Raw genomic sequence first — 15,112 nt, forward strand, 5'->3', positions numbered from 1 at the left:
ACCTGGACTTCTGTTCACTTTCGTATGTGCTGAGACAGGGAGACGACAGCACCTGGGTGCCCCCCAAAGCAGCTGAACCCAGAGTGTCCTCACACTGATGGCGCCCAGGCTCTTGAGAGGTGGCAGAGGGTGGGGACATGGCCCCAGAGCACAGAGTGCAATGATAGGACACGCCAGTGTGCAGTGCCATACTCTGGGGCCCCAGGGCGGCACATCCGAAGCTTGTGCCCCAGTAATGCTGTGAAACCAGGCCAGGCTGAGCCCAACGTGGGCACACACCTGGTTGATGCATCAGCTATCAACCTGTGTCCCCTCAGTGCACAGTGTGGGGAGTGAGTTGGGCAGCACGCCAGGGCCTGAGCGGCGGGCACAGGTGAGGAGCATGGAGCAGCCAGCAAGCTTCCAGGGGAACTGCCCAGGGTGGGGCCCCCTCGCCCACATGCTGGGCAGGCAGGGGTCCCTCCTACTGCTGAGATGGACAGTGGACTCACTCAACCCGCACACCTTGGGCCAGAGGCCATCTGCCGCACCGTGCGTGCCAGCTCCGAGCCACCCCAGCGTCCAGCGTGGGCAGTGGGCGCCCAGTCGGCCAGGCGGCCCCGCCTAGGAGCATGGTGGTTTGCACATTCTGGCCGAAGACCAAGCAAGAGCCAAAGGACATGACCTCACCTTGCCCCCAATCATGACGGTCCTGGGCACAAAGTCCTTGGCTGGGTCCTTCTTTATTCCTGCAGGACAAATCAGAGATTCGAGTGAGGTGAGCAGCGCGGGACACGCCCCTGCCCTGCGACACACTGTGGTGACCGTGTCCTCAGAAACCAACCCGGTCCCTGGGCCCCCACGTGCCCACCGGGGGCTCCCCCTTACAGAAGGGGAGCAAGGCCCCCGGTTCCGCACCGTGTCCCGGGTTGAGGAAAGCCCTCCAGCTCCGGGGCTCCCACGGGCTCACAGGAGAAGCCCAACCCGAGGGCCTGCTCTGGTCTCACACTAGTCTTCAAGGCCCTTGCGTGACAGGCGCTTGAGAAAGAGATGGCCCTGGGATGGTGGTGGCGGCACGGCCAGCCCTCGAGACCCCAGGTCCCCTGCTTCCTCGCTGTGACTCGGGGGCGAGAGCCCCTCCCGAAGCCCCCGCAAACGGGGGGTGTCCCTGCTGGCCAATGGCTTTCAGCTGTGTGTGTGTCAGGGGGGTGGGGTGTCCACGCCGAGGGTGAGAGGCGGCCCTGAGGGCCTCCCCAGCGAGCCGGGACCGCCCGCGGCCGTAGGGAGCGGGGCTCATCCTGACAGCAGACTTGAGGTTCTAGGCGGGACTGCGCTGAACCTGATCCGAATCTTCCCGCCTTCAGAGATCAGACAAAACAACAAGGGGAACAGGCCAATAATAAACAAGCTACATTTTCACCAAAGCAGGAAAGAGAAACATGCAAACTCGAGATCACTGAGCAAGTTCTGCCCGGTCAGGGGCTGGGCGGGGGCCTGCGGCACGAGTGAGACACGTCTGGGGACCCAGCCTCCCCCAGGGGGGCTGTTAGGGTGCGTGTCCTCGGGGGACAGGAGGGCAGACCTCATCAGCCCGTCCTGCAGGGGAACCTGGGAGCCGGGGCCTGGGGGGCCTTTCAAACCAGCCCCACTGGGAGCCAGAGGAGGCAGGGGCCCGGGGAGGGGCCCCGGGGCGCCACAAAGCCCCCGCAGCGCGTCCAGGGCAGCGCAGCTCGGTCAGACGGGGCGCCCGCCACGCGCACGGCTGTGCAGCCAGCCCTGGACGGTCTCGGGCCTGTGATGGCTCTCAGCACGGAAAGGAGCCCCCAGAGCTGGAAGTAAGGCCCTGGGAAGAGGGGGCAGGCCAGCCACATGGCAGAGCCACGGCACACACAGGCTGCCCGACTGTGGGAGCCCAGAGGGCGAGGCGGGCGCGCAGGGCGGCCAGGAGAAGCAGGTCAGAAACACCCAGAGACCCTCCGACGAGGGGAAGGCAGAGCCCCAGAGGAGACCCAGAGCAATGGCACCGGACCAGCATTTCAGACACGTCTCCAGAAACCTTCCAAGAAATGATCCAAGTGCCAGCTGAGCTATTCCAGAGAGCACCCTGGGCACCAGGGAAAAAGGACCACAGCGTCGGTACAACCCGGCCCAGGAGAACGAGCACAGGCGGCAGACAGCTCACTCAGGAGCCCGGACGCACGGCGCCCGAGCCTCCGATGGGGCAGCGTGGGGCCCAGGAGATGCGCAGGAAAAAAACATGGCGAGAACATCGCCCTCCGACCAGCCTTTGTGCTGAAGGCGAGCCAGGACTCGGGATCCTGGGCAGGACGGCTGGACAGTGTGGCCCCATCCACCCCCAGGTGACTCCGAGCTGGGACAGGGCGGTGCGCTGGCGGCAGCGGGCGAGTGAGGCGCAGCCCAGGCACATGCTGGGCACACGCCGGCCACTGTCGGGACACCTGGACGCTCGGGGGCCTCCACACGCTGGCAGCCGGGCAGAAGTCGGGCGAGCGCCAGCTGCAGGAGGGGCTGCAGCTGGAGGAAGGGGGTGCTGAGCGGCTGCCCGGCTGCTCACGAATAGGACCAGTGTGGGGGCTCAGGGGCACCTCTGGGGGAAGAGGGCAGGACTCACGGTGCATCAGAGAAGCAGGCCGAGAAGCCACAGGGAGGTCCCCACAAGCTGCCGCCCTGGCCCGGCGGCAATGGCAGGCCCCGCGGCCCCGCCTGAAGGCCCGGGGTCGGGGAGGCAGCGCTCGGCCGGGGGTGCCTCCAGCCTGCACTGCTCAGCCGCCTCCCAAGTTAGCGCCCCTGGCCAGGCCTCTCCGGGGACAGACCCGGGAGGAGCTTCTCGGTTCTTCAGTTTTCAGAATCAATACTCCCTTCATTACAGAATTTTAAAAACTAAGTTTTTCCTTAAGGTTTTTTTTTATCATCTTTATAAAGCTGGCAAACATCATGTTTACTTTTAGGGGGTCTTTAACTTGTTTGCTTGCATAATTAAATGCCCTGAAATAACTTACGGGACCTGTATAAATTCAGCACATGCTTTAAGGGCCTGTGACAAGTGTCTCCTGTCGCTCGAGATGAGTCTGAAAGACTAACGTAGAATCCAGCCTTTGGGTCCCAGGCAGCGCTCCTACCCCACCGAGGCCGCCTGTTCACGGCTCGGGCCACGGCCCAGGTCCTGCGGCCCTCGGACGCCTCTGTGCACCTGCCTCGTGCAGCTCAGGCCTGTCCCCAGCCACCCTGGGGCGCAGCTCCCGTCACCCCTTTGTAACTACCGACACTGAGCAGCCAGAAAGACACGGGGATGCTGCTTGACGTCAATGTGCAACGTCACACGCCCCGCCCCCCCCCCACCGGCCAGCCAGTCAGAGAAGGGCCTGGTCTAGGAGGGGCTGGTGAGCAGGAGGAGGCCCTGCCGCGGGGCCGCGGGGGCGGGCGCGCGCACGCACGGTTGTACAGCGTGATGACGTGCAGGCAGTTGAGCAGCTGCCGCTTGTACTCGTGGATCCTCTTCACGTGCACGTCGAACATGGAGGCGGGGTTGATCTTCACCTTGTACTCCTTCTCCAGGAAGGCAGAGAACTTCAGCTTGTTTTCCTGGGGAGGAAAGAACAAGGATGGGTGGATGGCTCACGGGAATGAACCCCGTGAGCTCCCCGAGGTCACGGCACGCTCTAGCCTCCCGGGAGGGCTGCGAGTGCCTGTCCCCTGCCACCTCCGGGGTGGGCAGACGAGGTCAGGGCCGAGGGCGGAGGCCACACCAGGGGAGTGGGGTGGGTGGGCAGTGGACGCGCACCAGGAGCAGCAGGCGTGAGAAGCAGACCCGAGGGCACCTGGCCCACAGGAGGCGGGGCAGACGGGATATACGGAGGCCAGCGGTGCGGTGTAAGAGCCGGGCGGCTGTTTCTGGGCCTCCAAAACCTCGTGGCGCAGGGGGTGTGGGGGCCAGCATGCCCTCTCCCACAAGGTGGCACGCTTGGCCTGGAAGGCCTCTGTGGCCGGCCCTGCAGGGCACAGCTCCCAGGCCGCTGAGCAGCTACAGGGCACAGATGCTGAGTCTGAGCCCGTTACTGGGTGCTTCCCTCCAGACAAGCTTTCTGGGCAGAACCTGGGGTAAAGGGATGCCAGGGCCACTCTGGGGTCTGCGTGCATCCACCACGTGGCCTCCATGAAGCTGGGTGCGGCCCCCGGCTCGGAGCATGTGGGAGGGTGCCCCGTGCTGGGCGGGCCCGCACGGCTACCTGCTTGACCTTGGCTACGTCCCTGATGAGCGCCTCGTCGTGGACAAATGGCAGCAGACTCCTCAGCTGGCTCAGGTCAGTCAGGAAACCCTCCCCGATTTTCTGGGGAATTGTAGGGGGACACCAGGTTTCTTGCTGTGGACCCACCCTCCTCGGTCTGCTCCCTGCCTGGGGCTTGGCCCCGGGCCCACAACTGTCCCATGGTGCCTGCCTCAGGAGCCGCCCAGCACCCGTGGCCAGGGGACCACAGGCTCTCCGTGGCCGTGCGTGTGCCCCTGACCACTCTGCTGGCGGGTCCCAGTCCCATCACAATGAACAGCCGAGCCTCCCTCGTGCCATGACAGGCCCAAACCCTGGGTGCAACCCTAGCCCACCAGGCCCCCACCGCCTGAGCCTGTCGCCCACCGTCCCCAGGGCCTTGCACCCCCAGCCCCCTTTCCTCCAGCCAAGCACTCGTCAAGGGCCCCCATGTCTGCCTGTTGCTGACACAGGGTCAGGAGGGAAACTCCAGGCCCTCCGATGCCTTGGCTGTGCATTCTGCCGCCTGCCCGGCCCTGGGGCACCGTGCTCCTGTGGCACAGGGTCTCAGTGCTGGGCCCAGCCACCTCCCTCAGCTCTTCAGGTCTCGGCTCCACTGCCCCCTTCTCGGGGACGCCACCCCGGCAGGCAGCGTCACCCCACACCACCCCTCAGCCACTCACTGCAGGGGCGAGCACACCGCCTGGCACCTGCCTGAGGGCACTGGCTCCCTCCCGAGGAGGGGCTCTCCCCAAGCACATGAGCAGCGGCTGCGTCTCTGCTCACGACCTCCTCGGCACCCACAGCTGCTGCTGGGCCAGCCCTTCCTGAAGCCCAGGACCTCACTCCTGCCCTGCACAGGCCACAAGAGCCACCACCCGACTACCCAGCCTGGACCAGCGCTCCCATGTCCGGGGGCCTCAGCTGGAGCCCCCACTGCCAGTCAGCACAGGGGAGCAGCAGGGGGCGGTTCTCCCGGTGCCCACGGCCCCCAGGGCTCAGGCGCAGGCTCACCTCCGCGATGGTGTCAGCCAGCCCCGGGTTGCACAGGAGCAGCCACCGCCGTGGCGTGATGCCATTCGTCTTATTCTGGAATTTCTCTGGCTCCAGCTCATGAAAGTCCTTAAAGCTAAAAGCAGAAAACAGGTAGCCATCTCCAATGCCGTTCCAAACAAGGTGAGCAAAGAAGGACCTTTGATGGAAAACCCCCGAAGTCCCTGGAGCCGGGCTTTTCTGCCGTTCCCTAGGAGTGCAGGGCTGTCAGCACCATGTGCCCTGAGAGCCCGGGGCAAACACCCTTCAAGGCACCCCACATCTGGCTGTGGGGCGTGGGCTTCCCAGAACCGCACAGGCACCAGGCCTGCCATCCTTCAGAGGGATGGTGATGGTGGGGGGCACAGGCCTTGGAGCTCGAGGACCCGAGGCAAGGTTTACCTCCTCCGTAAAATGGGGACACCCCCAGGGACGTCTGCCTCGGGGATTAAAGATCCCAGAGCCCTTGGGCTGCACCAGGAGCAGAGGCGCCTGAGGACAGGCCTGGTCCAGCCCCCAAGCACCCAGGAGATGCTCCACAGGGCAGGTCATGGAGGGACGGGATGGACTCGGGGATTGTGTGCTGCCACAGAGGGATGGGAAACATGAGATCTGACTTTAGAAGTCCTCCTTCCTCTCCGGGACAGACCCTGGCCACGAGGCGCTGCCCCCACCCTGTCAGACCTGGGGTGCTTGTCCCCAGCTGGGGGCTCATGCTTACGGCCAGTAGCTGGTGGCTCCAGGGGCAGAGCCTCCACCTGGACAGACAGGACCGCAGAAGGCAGGAGTGGCTGCCAGTGAGCAGAAGGCTCAGCCCACCATGCTGCCAGCCAAGTCCCCGCCCACTGGCCAGTGCACTGCAGGCACGGGGAACGGTGTATGGTGTGGGTGGTGGGCAGTCCCCAGAGGCTGCCCAGGCCCAGGGAGAATCTGGTGCCACTCACACCGACTGCTTCACGATCTCCGAGTGGATCCTGGCCACGCCGTTGACCGCGTGGGACCCGATCACGCACAGGTGGGCCATGTTGATCCGCTTGCAGTCCCCCTCCTCGATCACAGACATCCTCCGCAGGCGGTCCACATCCCCGGGGAAGAGGGTGGCCACATGCTGTCCCCAAGACAGAGAACCGTGGGTGGGCGGGTTGGGCCCCACGGGGCCCAGGCCCCCAAGGGAAGTTCCACTTCCTTCAAAAGGATCCTGGGCTCTGCACGCAGCCCCCAGGGCGCTCTGAGCCCCAAGGGCGGAAGCCGCTCCCCGCACGCCCTGGCCCAGGGAGGGGCCTGGTCTGACCGCCCACTCGGCAGAGCCCCCTGCTGGGGCCAGACGGGGCAGGTGGCACTGGGGACGCCATGCGACTGCAAGGAGAGGGCCGGAGCGTGGTCCCCGCTGGCCGAGGCAAGGCTGACCGCGTTCTGACCGTGGAACAGCTTTTCCACCGAGTTTAAAGAAGTGAATGAACATAAGCACACCTGAACCCAAGCTCGCCCTGCTCTTGTGCCGGCACCCTCCCCGCCTCTGGACAGCGACCTCTGCGCTCCCGGAGGCGGGCACAGCCAAACCCCGACCCCAAACGGGCATATTTAGCCCTGAACGCCTGACTCCCAGACAGCGGGGCTCTAGGTGTGGGGGCTCACCAACAGCTTGCCAAAGACCCCGACCCACAGCACCGGGCCACTGGCCAAGAGAGGGCCCTTGGCGGGGGTGCAGCCCTGAGCCCCACCCATTTCTGTCACCCCGCCCACGGCCCCGCCCATTTCTGTCATCCTGCGCACGGCCCCGCCCGCACTCACGTCCAGGTGCCTCTGGTTGAGTGCATAGATGATCTGTAGGTGCCGCGGCAGCAGCTTCTCAAACATGGACACAGGCCAGCGCTCCAAGGCCTCAGGCAGCACCGTGTGGTTGGTATAGGCACAGGTCTTCTTTGTGATCTCCCAGGCCTAGAACGTTCCAGAACGTCCCAGTGCATTTCGTTTGGGAACAAACAGCTATTTTGCTAGAGGCCTAGGGAAGGGGGAGGTCTGGCCCCGGCAGCGCCTGTCCTGAACCCTCTCTAACCTGCAGGCGAGCCAGTGCCCCCGACGTGCCGGCAGCCCCCACAGCATCGGCCGGTAACGCCTACTCACCCCAGGGCCGCCCCATCTTGCTGGCTTTGCAAGCCATTTTCACTGTGCCAAGCAGTTCTCTACTTCTGTTTCCCCAAACTGGCCTCACGCCCACGGCCCAGGGACACAGGTAAACTGCCCTAATGACAATTACAACCTCGCAGGCTGATTCCAGTAACTAGACCAAGAGAACCCATCACACCGAAGATCTAGGTCAAAGTCAGTCAGCAGAACACACTCTAAGTATGTCAGCAGCATATTTCTTTAAACTTAACACTTCTGGGTTTTTGTGGCAGTTCTAAGATGAGAGAATTACGCGAGGAGCTCAAGGACGCGTCAGGCCTGCCTTGTCTTGCAGAGAACTGCTCCTCGTGTCCCTGCCACGCTGCCCTCACCGTGTCTGGCTCTCGGGGCAGCAGACCCCGCACCCTTGCCCCCACCCAGCACGCACCTTGTCCCAGTCCACTTTCTCCACGTCCACCAGGATCCGCATGAGCTCGGGGATGGCGAGGGCGGGGTGGGTGTCGTTCAGCTGGATGGCGACCTGCAGTGTGCATGCGATCCCATCAGGCCCCGCCTGTGTGGTGCTGCGGTGGTTGGCGTGCGAGCGGCCAGGGTCCTCAGCCAGCCACCCGACAGCCCTGTGCAGGCGCTGAGCCCAGCACAACACGGGCGGGGCCAGGAGGACCCCGTGGACCGGCTCCACGGCAGGCGTGCAGCAGCCACAGGGCCACCAGGCCGATTCCAAATGTCCCCCTCGCCTAGGACACGCGGGCTGTTTGCAGCCACCCAGCCGCCTGCCGACGCATCAGGCTCACCTTCCCCTCATCCCCCCGGGGCCTTTCACAGTGGCTCTGCTGCCTCGGCTCCCAAGGGCACCCAGTGTGGCCGAGCTGGCGAGGCAGGGGGGCCTGCCCCCGATGCCGAGGGGACCTGGACGGGCATGCTGCCGTCCTGCCACGGTGTCGGGGAGGAGCTGACCCGAGGACGCCTGTCCTCGCTGCCAATGCACGAACCTTGTCAGGGAACGTCTCAAAACTGGTCCTCACGGGGTCGCGGCAGCCGAACTTGGAGGACTTGAAGCGGCGAACTATGTCCTGGAGGGTGGCGGCAACCACGAAGTACTCCTGCTTCAGGCGGAGCTCCTTGCCCTCGAAGAACTGAGGCACACAGCGCTGGGGCCGACGCCTCGCTGGGCCCAGCCCCAAGGCCACAGACCCGGGACAGAGCCCCCCGGCCCCGGTGGGTGCCCCAGGCCAGGAGCGGGCCTTCATCGGGGCTCCTGCCCCAGCCTCACCCCAGGGGCTGCAGACACGTGCATGGATGACAGACGGGGGCCTGAGTCCCGGCTGTTGCTGACGCTCAACCCCCAGGACCCGGGACCTACAGCCCACGGGCAGGGGCAGGAGTGCCTGACCTGCATGGGACCTGCGGACAGGGGGCGGGCACAGAGGCAGCCGGCGGAGCCTCACGCGGCCCTGTGGGCGGGTCTAGCTCCCACCAGCAAGAGGCCGAGCACAAGGCCCGGCCGGGCCCCTGCGGTGTGGCCTCCAATGTGTGGGCGCTCTAAGACCGCCCCGTGGTCTGGAGTTTCAGGATCTGCCCCAAATCTCCAGGTTTGTGAGCCATTTGGCCCAGTGCCGCTTGCTACCACGTGCGTGTATCACTCCCACACAATAAAGGCCACACAGCCCACGGGTTTGTCTCTGCCAACACAAAAGCCACCGGACACCAAATCTGGTGGCAAGGGAGGCTGTTACCACCATGTGTAGCCCGTAGGGGGCGTGTGGTAAAGGCTTCTCAAGCCATGGCTGTCACGTGTCACTGCAAGAGCGGCACTGGCGTCCCCGCGGCACAAGTGGGCCAAGAGCGGGAAGGGCACGGACGTGAGGTCTGGCAGGCTCCCGCCTCCCCGCTTGAGGGGCCGCTGTGTATTACGGGGGTGTGAGCAGGGCCCAAGAGCCCACGAAGCCCTTAGGGAGAAAGGGCAATGGGGGTGCCCACAGGCAGACTGGGGCTCAGTCAAGGACGCCGGGCCATCCTCATCCCGAGGAGCCTCACGGGCGTCGGTGGCCACCTACATGGTCTCACCCAGACCTGAGGCCTGCAAGCAGAGGCTCTCAGAGCACCCCGGCCTGGCGGTGTGCTGTGCCAGCCTCGAGGGGTGCGGCAGAGACCCGGACCACGCACGTGAGCGACTCACGTTGTCGTTTGGGTACAGGACTCTGGAGATGTTCTCGGCCAGGTTCCTGTCCAGCACGGCCTCGATGTAGCCACCCACGTTGACTGGCGCAGAGACGGCCGGGTCAGGACCGCACGCCTGCCCCATGCGCCCCCCGCCACAGCTCCTCCTGAGCAGGGAGCAGCCTTCCCGGGCAGAAGGCGCCCCCGGCCCTGACCCACAGCACCCTGGGGACTGTGGCGTCCCCCATGCAGGACCCCAGGCTCCTCACTCCCTCCTCAGGGTGCACAGCCCCACGGGAGCTGACTCCACCCGGGGCCTCCCGGGGCCTCACGGAGGCCCCCTGCCCTCGTGGTCCCCACAACAGTGGTGGGACAGGAGCCACACAGGCGAGTCTGGGACAAGCCACCCGACGAAGAGAAGAGGGAGGGACGCACAGTCGTGCAGCTTGAAGTCGTTCGGCGCTTTGGCGGACCACAGCCTCATGGTGTTGACCGTGTTGTTCCGGTAGCCCGGCACCGGGGTGTCATAGGGCATGGCCAGCACCACCTGGCGAGGAGGGAGGGCAGGATGGAGGCCAGCCAGCTGCGCTGTCTTCTGCCCTCACTGCCCCGGGCGCCTCTGCTGGCCTGACCGTCTCCAGCGCTGGGCGGACTTGGCCCTCGGCCCACTTCCCCTCCTCCAGCGCTGCTGTGCCGCCCACCCGGCCCCACCCAGCCCCGCCCAGCCCTGGCCGATGCACAGCCCACCCCGCCCGCCCGCAGCCCCTCCCTCCCCACCCCGCCCGCCCGCGAGCAGCCTCAGGACTCAGCCGCCCCTCCGCACGCACCACGGCTGGTTGACTAGTCTCTCAGCCCCTGTGGCCGTGACCTCGAGCCCACAGCGAAGGCAAGCCAGCCCAGCCCCCTCTCCCGACGGAAACCCAGGACCTGCTCCCCACCCCGACGCCTCGTCCAGAAGCGCCAGCTCTGCTCTTGGGAAGCGCAGGAAGAAGGGAACAAGCCCCCGACTGGGCTTGTGGCCCTGCTTCTCCCCTGGCCACCTGCGCAGTGTGACGGCTGCGGCGCAGCAGGCAGTCAGCTGATGCCACGGAGGACAGGCCACGGCACCTCGAGGCGTTCCACCCCGTCTCCCTCAGCCCTCAGCCCTCACCCTGCCCCGCTCCCTGCACCCACGGCCTCATCGGGGCCAGGGGCAAGCCCTGCACAGCACGTCCAACCGCCTGCCTTCCCGTCCACGGCCCCCCTCCACTTACGGCCCTCCCCACACCCCAGCAGGATGCCCCCCGTGTCCACGTCCCACACACGCTGACACGGGCATCTTGCGCAAGCACACACTTAGGTAACTGATCGATCCCCTTCGCTTTTCCAAGTTAAGCTCAATGCACGTCACTGTAGGCCTGCACAGCACGGAGCCCCACACAGCCTACTCGAAACTGAGGCGCAGAGTCCGGACACCTCTCGATGCGCACACTGCCTACCCGCAGGCTCACCACTTTGTGCTGCTCTGCCCACGTCACCGGCCTGCTGAGTGTTGCTCTCAGCCGTCCCCGCGCCTGAGGCTCCCTCCTCCCTAGAGCCACCCCGAAGGGCACGGCCACTGCTGAGCCAGACAGGACTGCTCGTGTCCCCTGTGGCCTCACCACGGGCCCGGGGCTCTGACAGCTCCCTGGGGGGCTGTTCCCGGGAGGCACCACCCATGGGACCAAGAGCATGTGTCCAGTGGGAGCGTCAGAGACCTCCAGAGACGACGGGGGCTGCTCGTATCCCCCAGGTCCCATCACCATCCTCCCTGCCCCTGAACTGCCGGCCTCCCCCCACGCCAGCTCCTCTGAACCCGTTCAGCACCTTCTCACCTGGATCGTCCCGACCAGTGAGAGCTGGCGTCTGAGAGCAGGACCCCCCAGGCTCTCATCTCGAGCAGCATGCCCCCCACGGCCCCAGGAAGGCGCCATCGGGTACCTGCGTGTCCAGCCACCTCGCGCCCTCAGGGCTGTGCTCCACCCTCCCGTAGAAGTGCACGGGAAGCATGTACTCGGGCCGGGCCTTCTCCCAGGGGTTGCCGTAGCGCAGCCAGTCGTCCGCCTCCTCCACCTGCAAAGGGGCCGCAGCAAGGTGAGTCCCGGGGCCACGGCCGATGAGCCGCTGCCCAGCACAGGGACAGAACCACAGCCCCTCATGAAGCTCAAATCTCCTATTCTGGTCAAGGCTATGTGTTTGAGAATTCACACTCTGGACTATTAAAGAAATAAACTGATAAAATTCAGAAAAATGCATCAGAGTGAAAACACATGGAGAACCACCTGAATTCAGCAATAAAAGGAGTGAGGTCCTAGAGAAATTAAAGAGGACACTAACAAATGGAAATTCATCCCATGCTCTTGGTTAGGAAGAATTAATATAGTCAAAATGGCCATCCTGCCCAAAGCAATCTACAGATTCAATGCAATCCCTATCAAAATACCAACGAACAGCATTTTTCAACAAACTGAAACAAATATTTTAAAAATTTATATGGAACCACAAAAGACCCCAAATACTCAAAGCAATCCTGAGAAGGAAGAATAAGGCAGGGGGTATTACACTCCCTGACTTCAAGCTCTACTACAAAGCCACAGTAATCAAGACAGTTTGGTACTGGCACAAGAACAGACCCACAGACCAGTGGAACAGATTAGAGACTCCAGATATTAACCCAAACATATGGTCAATTAATATTCGATAAAGGAGCCATGGACATACAATGGGGAAGTGACAGCCTCTTCAACAGCTGGTGCTGGCAGAACTGGGCAGTTACGTGTAGGAGAATGAAACTGGATCACTGTCTAACCCCATACAGAAAAGTAAACTCAAAATGGATCAAAGACCTGAATGTAAGTCATGAAACCATAAAACTCTTAGAAAAAAATATAGGCAAAAATCTCTTGGACATAAACATGAGCAACTTCTTCATGAACATATCTCCCCGGGCAAGGGAAATAAAAGCAAAGATGAACAAGTGGGACTATATCAAGCTGAAAACCTTCTGTACAGCAAAGGACACCATCAATAGAACAAAAAGGTATCCTACAGTATGGGAGAATATATTCCTAAATGACAGATCCGATAAAGTGTTGACATCCAAGATATATAAAGAGCTCACGCTCCTCAACAAACAAAAAGCAAATAATCCAATAAAAAAAATGGTCAGAGGAGCTGAACAGACACTTCTCCAAAGAAGAAATTCAGATGGCCAACAGACACATGAAAAGATGCTCCACATCGCTAGTCATCAGGGAAATGCAAATTAAAACCACAATGAGATATCAGCTCACACCAGTAAGGATGGCCACCATCCAAAAGACAAATGACAACAAATGTTGGCGAGGCTGTGGAGAAAGGGGAACCCTCCTACACTGCTGGTGGGAATGTAAATTAGTTCAACCATTGTGGAAAGCAGTATGGAGGTTCCTCAAAATGCTCAAAACAGAAATACCATTTGACCCAGGAATTCCACTTCTAGGAATTTACCCTAAGAATACAGCAGCCCAGTTTGAAAAAGACAGGTGCACCACAATGTTTATCGCAGCACTATTTACAATAGCCAAGAAATGGAAGCAACCTAAATGTCCATCAGTAGATGAATGGATAAAGAAGAGGTGGTACATATACACAATGGAATATGATTCAGCCGTAAGAAGACAACAAATCCTACTATTTGCAACAACATGGATGGAGCTAGAGGTATTATGCTCAGTGAAATAAGCCAGGTGGAGAAAGACAAGTACCAAATGATTTCACTCATCTGTGGAGCATAAGAACAAAGCAAAACTGAAGGAACAAAACAGCGGCAGACTCACAGAACCCAAGAATGGACTAACAGTTACCAAGGGAAAGGGACTGGGGAGGATGGGAGGGAAGGGAGGGAGAAGGGAGGGGAAAAAGAAAGGGGCATCACGATTAGCATGTATAATGTGGGGGGGGCACGGGGAGGGCTGTGCAGCACAGAGAAGACAGGTAGTGACTCTACAGCATCTTACTACACTGATGGACAGAGACTGTAATGGGGTTTGTGGGGGGGACTTGGTGATGGGGGGTGTCCAGTAAACATAATGTTCCTCATGTAATTGTAGATTAACGATACCAAAATTAAATTAAACTAACTTAAGTTAAAAAAAGGAGTGAGGTCCTGATGGCACAAGGGCCCTCAAGCACACTCGTCAGAGCCCACGTGTGGGACCCGGTCGCGTGAGGCCTGAGGAGCGGCCAAGAGCGGAGACAGAGGCAGGTGGGCGGTCGGGCCTGGGCCGCGGCTGCAGGGCGGTGCCGGGCTCCTCCCAGGCCGCGGACCGGGGGCTGGGAAGGCGGTGATGTGTTAAAAGCCACTTGGTATCTCAATAAAGCTGTTACGTATCGACAAGAACCGGAGCTGCTGCTGTGCAGATGAGGGGCACTCGGGGTGCCGGGCACCGTGGAGTGTGGGTGTGGCTCTTCCACGAGGCTGCCCTGTGGCAGCTTAGTGTTCAGAAGCTGTGCCAGGGCCGCCCAACCCGAAAATATGTAAAAACTGCGGAAGGTGACACTGGAAGGGGCTCCCGGGCTCCGGTGACCCTCTGAGCGGAAGCACGTGGGGAGCTTCTCCCGCCGCCCCAGGGAACCCATCCTGCGTGGCCGAGAGGAGACAGCGGTGGATATGGACCCACTGAAACGAGGAGAGACGCAGTCTTCCTGTCCGCATCAACACGCGGCCCCACAAGCTCGGGGAAGTCCCCTCCTCCCGGGCCTCATCTTCCTGGGCTCGGTGTTCTCATGGACGGAAGGTCTGTGGTGAGCCCGCATCCAGCAGCCTGGGCACGTCGTGTCTCTGCCCACTCCGGGGCATCTCCCGATATTTCAGACTTCATCATTATCACATCCGTTAGGACGTGCGATCGGTGACGATGATTCTCTGAAACCGCAGATGACGGTCAGCGCTTTGTAGCAAGAAAGCATTTCTAAGACGCGCCTGTTGTGCTGAGACACGGCGCTGTGGAGCTCAGGCTACGGCGCGTGTGACGTGGCTTCGTGCGCCCGGGAAGCCGCATTGTCAGACCCGTGTTCCTCGAAACCCACTGTACCGTGGAGGTCTGGAGGCCAGCCCACGGGATCCCCAAGGTGGTCTCAGAAAGCCATCGGAGAGCATTTGGGCAGCTAGGGAGGTGCCGTGGCCGAGGTCACACACGCCCCACTGGTGGTTCTGGCGACCGCACAGGACCGCGCGACCCGAACCCCCATGACGCGGGGCGTTTCCGTCACCCGGGAGCAGCGCGTTCGTTCAGACTCTCCTGCCACGAGCCTTCCCACCCCAACCCCAGGACTGCTCTGTCTGTCACTTCGGGCCCCACATGCATTAAATAGGCTGGTCTCTGGTCGAAGAACAGCCTCCGTTCTGAGGAACTGAGCGAGGGGCCCAGCCTGCCCGGTGGAGGACGGGACACTTGTTTGAGATCCAGCTCGTCTTGCCACACGGTCCCGACCCTCTTACTCAGCCTGAGAACCAAAGCTCCCTCTTCCCCAGGGCTGCGGCTCTGCAG

General features: G+C 62.1%; 1 protein-coding gene across 1 annotated transcript in view; it reads right to left on the reverse strand.

Moving 5' to 3' along the window:
* The window catches only part of PYGB (glycogen phosphorylase B), a 49,605-nt gene that overhangs the window by 5,944 nt on the left and 28,549 nt on the right, over window positions 1-15,112 (reverse strand). Inside the window, exons 5-15 of the mRNA XM_037001829.2 lie at window positions 11,523-11,654; window positions 9,999-10,110; window positions 9,583-9,665; window positions 8,396-8,539; window positions 7,831-7,923; window positions 7,068-7,214; window positions 6,221-6,384; window positions 5,259-5,373; window positions 4,227-4,328; window positions 3,435-3,582; window positions 670-728 (exon numbers count right to left, since the gene is read on the reverse strand). Coding sequence (XP_036857724.1) covers window positions 670-728; window positions 3,435-3,582; window positions 4,227-4,328; window positions 5,259-5,373; window positions 6,221-6,384; window positions 7,068-7,214; window positions 7,831-7,923; window positions 8,396-8,539; window positions 9,583-9,665; window positions 9,999-10,110; window positions 11,523-11,654 — 1,299 coding nt within the window. The remainder of the gene's footprint in view (window positions 1-669; window positions 729-3,434; window positions 3,583-4,226; window positions 4,329-5,258; window positions 5,374-6,220; window positions 6,385-7,067; window positions 7,215-7,830; window positions 7,924-8,395; window positions 8,540-9,582; window positions 9,666-9,998; window positions 10,111-11,522; window positions 11,655-15,112) is intronic.

This window comes from Manis javanica, chromosome 15, assembly GCF_040802235.1.
Source record: "Manis javanica isolate MJ-LG chromosome 15, MJ_LKY, whole genome shotgun sequence".
Classification (NCBI taxonomy): Eukaryota; Metazoa; Chordata; class Mammalia; order Pholidota; family Manidae; genus Manis; species Manis javanica.